This window comes from Cajanus cajan, chromosome 4 (genome assembly GCF_000230855.2).
Source record: "Cajanus cajan strain Asha chromosome 4, NIPB_CcT2T_4, whole genome shotgun sequence".
Taxonomy (NCBI): Eukaryota; Viridiplantae; Streptophyta; class Magnoliopsida; order Fabales; family Fabaceae; genus Cajanus; species Cajanus cajan.
In genome coordinates, this window is record NC_138520.1 from 72,860,702 (window position 1) to 72,874,114 (window position 13,413).

The 13,413-nt window shown below is 35.5% G+C and overlaps 1 protein-coding gene across 1 annotated transcript; it reads left to right on the forward strand.

Moving 5' to 3' along the window:
- The first annotated feature begins 8,924 nt into the window (after window positions 1-8,924).
- On the forward strand, window positions 8,925-9,854 carry LOC109792010 (uncharacterized). The gene has a single exon (XM_020351387.1). The coding sequence runs from the start codon at window positions 8,925-8,927 to the stop codon at window positions 9,852-9,854; it is 930 nt and encodes a 309-aa protein (XP_020206976.1).
- Window positions 9,855-13,413: the final 3,559 nt, after the last annotated feature.

Sequence of the window (13,413 nt, forward strand, 5' to 3'; positions counted from 1 at the left end):
AACTATTTTGTATCTTGTGCATCCATATATTAACTATTTTCAATTCGGTTTGAATATTATGAAATTAATATTAAAAAATATTTTAAATTTCTAAATTCAAATCTATAAAATATTATTTAATTTTTTAAAAGATTTTTTTTCTTTTAGAATATTATAGATTTTGTTTCCTTTCTTAAGGTTAAAATATTAAGTCAATAAATAAATTCATTAGATGAAAAAATTATTTAACATCTAAAGTAGGTCATTGCATTAAATAAGAGACAATCATATAAAAAAAAAGGAGGGTTTACTAAGTTTCACAAAATTTTTTGTAAAAGAGGGTTTACTAAATTTTGTCAAAAGTCTTGTGAAGAAGGATTTGTCAAACTTAACAATAAAGCTAATGTTGAATGTTTCTAAGTTTTGTCCATCATAAAACTTGTAAGGATAGTTTTCAATATAGTTTTAATATGTAAAATTTAAAGGAAGAATTTTCAGAAACACATGTAATTATTTTTGTAAACATAAATATGAGGTGTCAAACCATATTAAGTAAATTTGTGTAATTATATATATATATTTTTTATAATATTGACTTGTTTGTATTCTATTATCCTCGTGTATATAGAAAGAAAAAAAAAGTAAAATATTTTTTTTAACAATATGGAGTATTGTATATTTTATCTTAAAGGCTTCATATTTAACATTTTTCATTGATAATTTCTTAAAATGTTATATATTAAAAATTAGTTTATAAACAAAAATTAAAATGATAAATTGAAAAGAAAAAAAAACAAGTGATCAAGAAAAATTAGTGTTTATTGGATTTGATCAATCCAAAAAATTTGACAATCCGAATGAATCAATTAAACCCTACATTGATTAGTTTGGGAGTTGAATTTACACATTTTAAATCTGAATCAACTTGAACCAAACCAATACATTTATATATTATTATTATTATTATTATTATTATTATTATTATTATTATTATTATTATTATTATTATTATTATTATTTTGGTTAACAACTAACATGCATGTATTGTTTTGATTATTTTGATGATGTTTTTGTGTTACAATATCGATATGTGGATTTTCTCATTCATTTTCTCAAAGACTCAAAGAAATCAAGAAGAATTATATTACAATAAATTGAATGTCATCTTCATGCATTGTAGTGCATCCAAAATCTTTAAGTAGAGTAAGAAAAGAAATCAAGAGAAACTATATTACAAATTTATCAATTTAGTTAATTTTTGACAATCTATCAATAGTTAATGTTGAAAAATTGATTTCCTTTAGGGAAAATTTATTTTTTTGGTTTTTTTTTGAAATTGCATTGAATATCTATCGAGCCAAACTGAATCAATTCAATATTAATTAGGTTGGTTTAGTTTCGATTAGGTAACAAAAATTTTGAAATCCAAACCAATTAAATTTAGTTGATTCATTTTGAATTTTCACTCAAATCTAAACCAACATGACCTGTAAACATCCTTAAGAAAAATCTTTTAAAACTCTTTCATAAAAAAAAACCTACTCTTTACAAAAATGTTATCACTAAAGAAAATTTCCTAAAATTCTTCCTTCAAGATTATTATTGTAATTAACCCATATATATTAAATACAAACTCTTATTTTATTCGAGGATATTCTTAGAAACTTTTCTTCAATGAGAGGGTTCGTATGTACAATGACCCGACATAGTATTACACTTATATAAAACAATAAATATTATGTAACTGAAACCATAAACTACTCATTTATATTAGGGTTGTGCAACAATCACTTGAACATTTATGCAATATATGTAAGTATAGAGTACAAAAAATTTAAAACACAAAGTCCCTTGAGGGATTGCATACATACCCTATACATATTTACAATATACATCTAAACAAGGTGTTGGAAAGTTAAACTCTATCGTTGGTCAGTGTTTCTATACAATCAACACTATATCAAAGCAGTACAACAAAAGTGGTCATTTCTAGCATGACCCTCAACCAACAAGCCAACCTTCAAAGCTAATCATGTATGCTTTCATACTAAGTATGATCATTGTAGTCCAATCCTAAAGAAAAAAAGGTATGGTTATGAAAGAATCAACATAGCAATAATATACATGTACAACTTATCTAACACCAACAACTTAAAACAACATTCAACCAGTTCATAATATCAACATACATTATCAACAATTACTACTTTCAATCTTTGAATACAACTTGCAACATTTTCAATATATACAAATAAACAACTTTAAATAATTAACACGTTGCCACGTATATCAACATACAAAGATAATAGATGTGAGTTATTTAAGTGGTTTGACCTTAATCAGATAACTGTTTTTGATCTATCACAACCAAATCAAGTAAATACAATGTTAGACCCCTCAAAGTGTCTAGTAAACAACTTAAACTAATTTATCTGATTTCACCACTTAAACTAAAAAAATCTACTATTGTTAGGGTAGAACAACTTTTGTGTAAGCCTATCACAACCTTAGCATGCATATCTAAGCCTCGTATGGAATTAGTCTATTGACTACCCTTCAAATACTATGCATTTTCCCATCAATCAGTTAATTAAGGATTTTACTCCTCGACTTCATACTTTGTTTAGTTGGTCACTTTATACATGTATGACTCAGTCTGACCCAATACAATTCCATATAAAACCTAGAGGAAATAACTTAAAACAACTACTCATTCAAAAACCAACTTATTAACTGAAGGATAACTTTAGACTCTCAGAGCATTACAATTTATATTCACACAATGAAATATTTTAATGTTTAAATAACTTTACTCTCCAATAATTTTTATGTATCTCAACTTAGATATGTATCTTCACCACATGTATATACAATTCATCAATTTAAATCAACTTACTACATACAACTTAAACAACATACATCTTTCAACTTTAATCACTCTCATTCATAAACAACTTTAAACATCATCATACATCCTTCTAGATCAATGCATAATGAATTACTATCATATGACATAATTTATATAATAGAATTATCATTCTTCAACCCTTAAACAACTTAAAACACCAAGTTTTTATCCAGCAAATCACACTTAACGCCACTTTTCCATGCTAGGCGTCAATTGAGGTACGTAGAAAGTTTCTAGCTCGTCCACATCCGATGCCAATCAACTTGCACTCGATGTGAATGAGACATAAAGTCTCCAAGTCAATCAAGCCTAGTGTGGCCAAACCTACGCGCCTAGCCTTGTTCAGGCAAAGAGCCTCTAACTTGAGTCATGCTTGATGCCATGAAGGTGCGTTTGGTGTGATAAGAATTTCCACACTTAGCAAAATCTCATTTTAGCTCAATCCATTTGAAACTTAGAAAAAGATCAACATGCAACATATAATTTCAACATATATGCATCATAAACAACTCAAAATCAGCTCACTAAGCAATGCAAGCATTACGTTTCATAATCATCATCAAATTCACCTAAAAGCACATTCAAGCACCAAAACTCAAGCAAATTGTTTTTAATTATGAAATTTTAGTCAAAATCATCCAACAATTGATGCATTCAATTAGAAGCTTACAAGCAATACAACATCACAACTCATCAATCACAAACTTCCCTTAACTCCAATTGTTCAAAAATGAGAGAGGAAGAGAAAATGGAAGAAGAACTTTTGAATTCGATGATCTACTATGGATGCTCAACTAAGGAGAGGATCTCTAAGGTTCTCAAAAGAATTAGAGGAAGTGAGGATCTTTTTTGCCTCGAGAGTTTATCTCACTAACTTCTCTATAACTTTTCTTAAGAATTAAACTTTTGATGTTCACGTCTTAAGAAAAATCTTATATACTCTTTTTCTAATTAAGCTAACTAAAATTTAACTAAACTTAACTTTTAAGAGCCCCTTTAACCACAGAGTTTTAAAATAACATAATTACAACAATTCAACAATTAATCATAGAAATCATACAATTAATTAATAAAATTAAAACATAATATTATGATAGATATTTTGTTAATCTATTTAATTTAATTTTTATTTATCATAATTATATATAAATTAAATATTAATATTTTAAAATAAATTATCAATAAATAAAATAATATTTTTATAGTATAAATTATTTATCATAGTTTTAAAATATAATTTATATGTTTAAAAATATCTATTTGTACAAAATTTAAATATAATTTATATATTCAAATATAATATTATTTATATGCATAATTTATTTTAAAATTTAATTATATAATAAACATTAATTAACCTGATTGCACATACTTCAAAAAAATGAATGATGAAGCAAACCGTACCATAAGAAAATTACAAGTAGAAAAACGGATAAATGAAGAATAAGATATTAAATTCTAATAATAAAACATTCGAGATAAACATGCTTTCAAGAATAAAACAAAAGGTTAGAAGTGAAAGGAAGCAGAAGAAAATGATAGAGAAAAGAACACGTATTCTAGATTTTAATGGATAATTATTCTATTTTAATATTTTATTTTCCTAAAATAATATTAAAAATAAACATGTATTCTATGTGTCTTAATTTAAATAGGAGGAACACGTATTCTAGAATTTTTTTCCCCAAGGTGATGCTGAAAAGTGAAAAGATGCGTAGGGGCTATATATAATTATCGGCTTCTCATATCTTTCCGAGGATTTGTTCTCTAAGTGGACACATGCGTGCAAATTGGAATGAGATTTGACATGTTTTGAAATACTGTTTTTCCATTTTAATTTCTTTTCTCTATTTCAAATATAATCTTCTTGAGACATTTTTGGTATTGATGGAATTAATTTTTGATGAACCCCCACTACTCATTGTTGTTTAGACTTGTACGCATCTCATTCCATTCTCTTTTAACTTTGTCCTCTTCATAATTAATATTAGGAAAAAAAATTATCATTTTATTTTATGATATAAATATTATTTTTCTTCTACCAATTAAAAGTATATCCTTTCATTTATTGCCTAAAATTATACTATACATTTTTTTTAAAAAAATTGATCTATAATTTATTTTGAAATCGTTTATAACTTTCTAACGTATTTTTTGTGTCTCACATTTATTATTTTGATATTTTATATATTTTATTGTTATTTTATAATTGATAAAATAATAATTAACATTATTTTAAAATTTCAAATTAATAGATAATATATTTTTTAAATGAAAAATAAAAAGAGATAAAAAAGTAATATCAATTTACAATTGACATAAAGATATAGCTACAATTAATGAGTTAAATGATGTATCATATTAGGAGGTCATATATTAATTTTGTGATAAGGTGCTAGTTTTATCCCATGGTTTGGTTTTAGGTGTGTGGTTATGAATATCTTATTCATTTGGATTGGAGTAGGTATTAAAATAAATACAATATTAAGTTCATTCATATTAATTCTAGTTTGAGTATTTTAGAGAATAGAGAGAATAGTAATAGGAAAACAGATTTTTGATTGTAGTATTTTAAAGTTCGATCATTCTATTAATTTTTTAATATATATATATATATATATATATATATATATATATATATATAATGTTCATAAGCTTGATTGTTGTATAAGTCCGGTTCGTCACCTAAAGTAAAAGATAACCTTTGATTCTCGAGTTAATTGTGGTGAAATCAAAATAATATTTTTTAAAAATAGACATGAATATATTATCAATACAAGATATATTCAACAAAAGTGAGGAAAAAGTCTGATACAGTAAGATATATATAAACCTTTTTATTTGGTTGATCACCAAATACTTTGTTAAGAAATAAGTAAAAGATAAACTAGGTTATGAAATATGAATTGGAGATGGTCTAGGTTTTGGATAGATAAAAATTAAGGTGAATTAAATCTAAAGAGTTAACGAAAATGAAATAACTTTAAGATTTTATGAATGTTTATTGAGATACTAGCAAATTATTCATTAACAAAATCTTTACATCAACAAAAATTAAATATACATCATTTTAAAATATGTGCTCATTTCATTATCAAGTAAATCAATCTTTGTTGACTAAGGTCTAGTTTCATATTAAGAAACAAATTCAACTGAACAACAAATAAAACAAATTTTTAGTTTAAGAAAACAAGTTAAATTTAAAGAAATAAGCATTTATTTTTCTGGTCCAATTCAGAAGAAATTAATACAATAAAAAAGAAACAAGCTAGTATTTGTTTGGAAACAAATTTGTCAAAAAAAAAATCAGTCATGGTTAGAGACAGAATAAAATTAATTATAGATGAAATAAACTAGTCACTATTAGAGACGGATTGTTATTTTTTGAAATTTTTTAGAGACGAGTTTTTATTAAAATAGTGACAATATAGAAAGTAATAATTCATCTCTAATTAATTAAGGATGCTTGGAATAGTGATGAAACTCTTTTCATCCGTAATTCCATCTATAAATTGTTAAGGATGAAATGTTACTTTTAGAGACAGAAAATTTCTGTCTCTATATCAAAGTTTTCTATTAGTGTTAGTTAGTTAATTAATACTTGCAACCACTTAATCTAAAATTTATCCAAGTCTACCACAAGCTAAAACCACAATGATCTACATGCATAAGGATCACACAATACCAACACAAAAGCTAAGGACATACATAAGAATCGCAATTCTAATGCAATTTATCTATATCTACACTTTTTCTTATTTTCACTACACCAAATTACTTTCACATATAGGGTGAGAGTCAGTTCAAGCATAAAATCAAGTATATTTTTTACTTTAAGCCTTCAAAATAATATATAATATATATTAGTATTTATACAATTTTTATTATTAGTTGATTTATAATAGAATGACAATTAAGATACATTAATTATTTTCTTGATAAATAGAGTTGAAACATTGTTAGGAAAAAGATTGATTTTATTTTTATAAAACTTCTAATTTTTATATTACTTTTTTTTTTTATTTATAAAAATTTCATATGAAGGTTTCATCCGGGCCTAATAATATATTGAGCCGACTTTTTTTTTTTATTTATAATTTTTTTACGTAGTTTCACACAATTTTATCTTCTTCACTTCCCCTCTCTCGAACTTCGACTGCTACAAATGAATCGTAAAATGGGAATGAAAGACTTTATCCTTGATATGGTTCAATCATTTCCGGAACTCTCTTGGTGCCATGTCGCTACCTTGCATATGCAATCTCTCGAAACAACACGTATTATAATTTGAAAATATTGAATCCATTATTTTGACGAAAACTACGTCTCATGACTGAATGAACTATATGAAGCCACGAACGGGAAAAATAAATTCAGTTGGTATAAATAGCTTATAATTAATTACAGTAACTTGCGTGATGAAGTGATAATTCTACGTCATCATGATAACGTTAAAGCTATTTCAATTGATTAAGGCATTAGCTTAAGATGATTCGTTGAACAAAACATATATCTAACACCAATTATTTGTTTTATTACAATGAAATGTCAATTATTGATATACATGTGACTAGAAGTATGTATGTTAGTGTTGAGAACGTTGTCATAGAATAAAAATCTCCATAAAATTATTGTAAACGAAACAAATATATATAGAAGTAAGTTAAATAGTCACTAATTTAATTTAAGTTAACATCATCCCTCACATAAATGGATGTTTGAAATATATAAGTTAACATCATCCCACACATCAACCGACATAAAGTTATTTTAATTTAATTATTAGTTCCGAATTCAAGTCCGTAGTTATCTTAAAAATAATGTTTTTATCATTACATATAATGATCTTACTCAAAAATACCTATGACCTCCATGAGAATAAAAGAAACATAGGTTAATAAATACAATTTCATTTCATTTAATAACTAGTGCAAACCTGGGTGGAATGAAAGTGCTGGAGGCCAGTCCATAACAATAAGTAAAATATTTAATCGTTAATTCAAATTTTATTTTTGTACTGTCTCGGTCAATTTCCGACCCGTTTCCCTTAACAGGTTGTAATCCTTATCGAAACCTGACACTACACTACCCTTTCCTTAGTAATAGGCCGACTACGACCTCGGCCGACTCCTTCTGTTTGGGTCACTCGATCTACGCCCGAGTGACATTTTGGCGTGAGCCAGCTTGGCCCCATCCCGATTTCTGCAGCTTATAAAACCCACTCGGTCTATATCTGATTATACCCCTCCACGGCAGTCTGGCCGACCCTATTCCGACCCATTTGCTAAGATCTTACTCGGTCAATAACCGATTATGTCCCTTAAACGGACTTAGTCGGTCGGGAACTGATCCGGACTCCCTATACTGATACCGTCACATAGCGTGGGTAAGGCCCCACCCTTGCTCATCAAGTATCTTGCGGATAAGAACGGTTAAGGAAATTTCTACGTTCTCGGGGCTCGAGAGGCCCATAAACAAGAAACTATAAAACCTAAAACCCTAGAGTTGAGACGACAGATTACACTTTTGAATGCTCTAGCTTTGAGGCTTGATCTAGGAAGAAATCCTAGTCCAACCTTTGGCCGGAACATTTTGGCGCCCACCGTGGGGCTACGGTGAAACTTTTCCTACGCCCCAAGTCACATAGAAGAACCAGCACTTTACCATGGCGAGAGGCGGCAATAACAACAACGACTCACAACACCCTACCATGGAGGAGATGATGGCCATGATCAATGGCTTAAGGGAGGAGAATGCGCGGTCCAGGGAAAGAGAGGAGGCCATTCAACGCGAAAACGAGGAGATCAGGAGGAGAGCGGATGAGATGCAGGCCAGAATAGCGGCCAGTACCAGGACGGTGGAGGAAGACGTCATGATGGAAGTCCCTAGGGATTTTTGACCTTTCTCGGAAGCGATAGAGGCCGAGATCATCCCCAGGGATCATCGGATACCCCGAGTCGAGCCTTTTGATGGAACCCAGGACCCTAGTCAACACTTGACGGATTTCCGGGCACAAATGTTGATTTGCAGCGGGAGCATGGAAGTTCGCTGTAAGCTGTTCATGGGCACGCTCAAAAAAGCTGCCCTTGATTGGTTTAGTGGCCTCCCTAACCGATCCATCACCGACTTCGATGTCTTCAGTCGGCTATTCATGGCACAATTTACCGCTAACAAGAAGAAGCCACCAATTACGTCGGACTTGTTCGACCTCAAGCAGCAGTGGGAGGAGTCACTGAAGGATTTTTTGCAAAGGTTCAATGAAGTCGCCCTGAGGATAGCATCCTTGGATGAGAGGATGGCTGTCATCGCGTTCCAGAAGGGCTTAAGGTCTGGGGCCTTCGACATCGCGCTGGAGAGAGCGAATTGTCAAACGATGTCGGAGGTGAGAGCGTTCGCCCTGAGTCACATCAAGACGGAGGAAGGACAAATTAACAAAAGGGCTGCTGAAAGCCGAGAGGAGGCAGGGGGAGGTAATAAGGAGAGCAACAAACATCTTCGACCGCGTTCAGATTGGAATAAGCGACATGATCGCTATAATGTGAAGGAGGCAAATTACCGACAGGCCGATCGGGGAGGTCGGCCAAGGGGCGAGTGGACACGTACCAACGACGAAGAGATGTTTACCCCACTCAACGTCCCTAGGAGGCAGATACTCCATGATGTCAACAGCGTAGCATTGTTCGAATTCCCAGCAGCGACGGAGCGCCAATTGGGTCCCTTCAAGACCGACTGGTGTGAGTTTCACAGGACTCACGGACACTCTACGGAAAATTGTTTCATCCTTGGAAGACAGATTGAACGCTTGATCAAGGAGGGACGCCTGAAAAAGTTTGTGGCAAGAAAACAGGAAGAAGGCTCGTCAGATAGGCGACACAGACGTGCACAGGACGACACAAGGAGGGATGGGCGTAGGGAGAGAACTCCCCCCAAGGACACTCCATCAAAATCATCGGAGGTCCATCAGTAGGCAATTCACGGGGATTTTAACACAGTTGCGGGAGGATTTGCAGGAGGAGGGGTCACCGCGGCTGCTCAGAAAAGGTACACCCGATCCGTCATGTCCATCTCGGAAATCCGCCGGCCACCCCAACCCACGATTTCCTTCTTGGACGCCGACTATGAAGGGGTGGCTCCTCACGAGGATGACCCTATCGTCATTTCGACGATCATGACGGGCTATAATGTGAAGCGCGTCCTGGTCGACCAAGGGAGCTCGGCCGACATCCTTTTTTGGGAAGCTTTCGTGGGAATGAAGATCCCCAACGACCGACTAGTACCCTACGCGAGAGCCCTAGTAGGTTTTGCGGGAGACCAGGTTATGGCTAGAGGGTACGCCGATTTGGAAACAACCTTCGGGCAGGGTTCGTAGATGAAAACGGTAACTATCCGATATTTAGTGGTGAATGCTCAGTCATCCTACAATATACTTATCGGCCGACCTACACTGAACAAGCTGGGAGCCATAGTGTCAACATCACATCTGAAGGTGAAATACCCATTGCCGAATGGGGTTGTCGGGGTCCTCAAAGTAGATCAAGAGGTCGCCCGAAAGTGTTACGAGGACAGTCTGAAGGCAAGAAGGCGATTATATACCGCTCCAGCTGAGAAGCACATCCATTCCGTCGAACTGGACCCTAGAATGGGTCAGTTCGATCACCGACCCGCCCCCCGCAGAAGATGACAAGGAAGTGGAAGTAATGGAGGGGAGAAATGTAAAGATAGGTACCTCTTTAACTCCCGAGGACAAAGAGAGGTTGGTAAGGGTTCTAAAAGATAATGTGTCGGCATTTGCGTGGCATTCCAGCGACATGCCTGCATTAATCCAGATTTCTTGTGCCACAAACTTGCTATAGACCCTAGTGCGAAGGTGGTGATCCAGAAGAGAAGGAAGTTCGACGAGGAGAAACGAAGGGCTATCGCGGAAGAGACGCAAAAGTTGGTAATGGCAGGACATATCCGGGAAATCCAGTATTCAATCTGGTTGGCGAATGTAGTCATGGTGCGCAAGAGTAGCGGGAAGTGGAGAATGTGTACGGATTTTACCGACCTGAATAAGGCCTGCCCCAAAGACTCGTACCCATTGCCAAACATAGACTGCCTGGTGGATGGAGCGTCGGGATACGAGTTGCTGAGCTTTATGGATTCTTACTCGGGGTACAACCAAATCCGAATGCACCCAGCAGATGAGGACAAAACCGCCTTCATAGCCGATCAAGCCAATTTCTGCTACAGGGTTATGCCATTCGGTCTAAAGAACGCGGGGGAGACCTATCAGCGACTGATGGACAAAGTCCTTGTGAATCAGCTAGATCGGAATGTGGAAGCTTATGTGGACGACATGGTGGTGAAGTCAGAAAGCGTCAATCGGCATTTCGACGACTTGCAAGAGTTGTTCGACACTATCGGCAAGTACCAGCTCAAATTGAATCCCGAAAAGTGCTCTTTCGGGGTCCAAGCAGGAAAGTTCCTCGGTTTCCTACTGACTCACCGTGGCATTGAAGCAAACCCTGACAAGGTGCTCGGCCATCATCAACATGAGGAGTCTTTCCACGGTGAAGGAAGTCCAGCAACTTACGGGAAGAATGGCTTCGTTGTCTCGTTTTCTGTCCAGATCAGCCGATAAGGCGTTACCCGCTTTTCCAATGTCTGAAGAAGAATGATCGTTTTGCTTGAACGACCGAGTGTGAAGAAGCTTTCACAGAACTCAAGAGATCACTGGCATCGCCGTCGATCCTGACAAAACCACGACTAAACTTCCCTCTGTTGGTTTACATATCAGCATCCGACCGAGCAGTCAGTTCGATTCTTGTACAGGAACAAGAAGGTTTACAAGCTCCTATTTACTTCGTGAGCAGGGTCCTACAGGGAGCAGAGACGAGGTACCAGAAGATTGAAAAGCTAGCCCTCGCAATACTAGTTACCGCGAGGAATTTGAGGCACTATTTTCAGAGCTACGAGGTGGTAATCCGAACTGACCATCCGATTCGCCAAGTCCTGCAGAAACCCGATCTGGCAGGTAGAATGATGAAGTGGTCGGTCGAGCTCTCAGAATTCTCCATCAAGTATGAGCCGAGAGGAGCGATCAAAGCTCAAGCTTTAGCCGACTTCTTGATGGAGTTGACCCCTCCGGTTGAGGAGGGCTCAGCCGGAGAAACCCAATGGATTCTATCAGTAGACGGTGCTTCGAATCTAGGAGGAAGTGGAGCTGGAATTGTCTTGGAAGGCCCGGGGGGAATACTACTAGAGCAGTCATTATGATTTGAGTTTCGGGCAAGCAACAACCAAGCCGAGTACGAGACGTTGTTAGCAGGGATGAGTTTGGCAAAGGAGATGGGGGCGACGAGCTTATCAGCTAGAAGCGACTCCCAGCTGATCACCGGACAAGTGGCTGGAACCTTCCAAGCGAAGGATCCTCAATTGGCCAAGTACTTGGAAAAGGTCAAACTTCTATCGGAAAACTTCCGAGAGTTCACACTCAACCACGTACCACAAGAGAAAAACTCGCGGGCTGATCTGCTCTCCAAGCTCGCAAGCACAAAGAAGCCAGGAGCCACTCGGTCAGTTATCCAAGAAACTTTATCTCAGCCAAGTATCAATACTCCACAGGAAAGTGTTCTTTTCATCCAAGAAGAACTCGATTCGTGGATGGGACTGTATATTGCGTACCTGACAAAGGGAGAGTTGCCAGAGTATAAGAGGGAGGCATCATTGATACAAAGGGAGTCAGCCAGATTTGTGGTCATCAATGAGAGATTATATCGAAGGGGTTTCAGCAGTCCCCTTTTGAGATGTTTGACCACATCGCAAGCGCAAAGAATGATGGATGAAGTGCATGGTGGCATGTGTGGAAGCCATATCGGAGGACGAGCACTAGTATACAAAGTTGCGAGGGCAGGCTTCTTTTGGCCAACTCTGAGAAATGACTGTGTCAATTGGGTTCAAAAGTGCGATGGATGTTAAAGGCACGCGACTTTGCACCACTCCCCAACTGAACGACTCCACTCGATCTTATCTCCTTGGCCATTCAACAAGTGGGGTATTGACATTCATGGCCCATTTCTGATCGCAGTGAGACAGTTGAAATTCTTGATAGTGGCTGTAGACTACTTCAGCAAATGGATTGAAGCAGAGCCTGTAGCAACTATTTCGGCGGAGAAGGTAAGGACATTTTTATGGAAGAATGTAGTATGCAGATATGTCGTTCCCCAAGTCCTCGTATCAGATAACGGGACGCAATTCGCGAGTGGGAGAGTCCGCGAATTTTGTTGAGGGATCGGCATCCGAATGACGTTCACCTCCGTCGAACACCCCCAATCTAATGGCCAAGCGGAGTCGGCTAACGAGGTTATACTTTCGGGTTTGAAAAAGCGCGTCCAGGACTCAGGCGCTTCATGGGTGGAGGAGCTTCCCCGGGTGTTATGGTCATATCACACAACTGTTCATTCGTCGACCCAAGACACTCCTTTCAATCTAGTGTACGGAACAAACGCCATGATCCCGATTGAAATTGCAGAACCCTCAGTACG

What these genes read in the sequence shown, in the direction of transcription:
- LOC109792010 (XM_020351387.1), top strand. Translation starts at nt 8,925, where the DNA reads ATGGAAGTTCGCTGTAAGCTGTTCATGGGCACGCTCAAAAAAGCTGCC.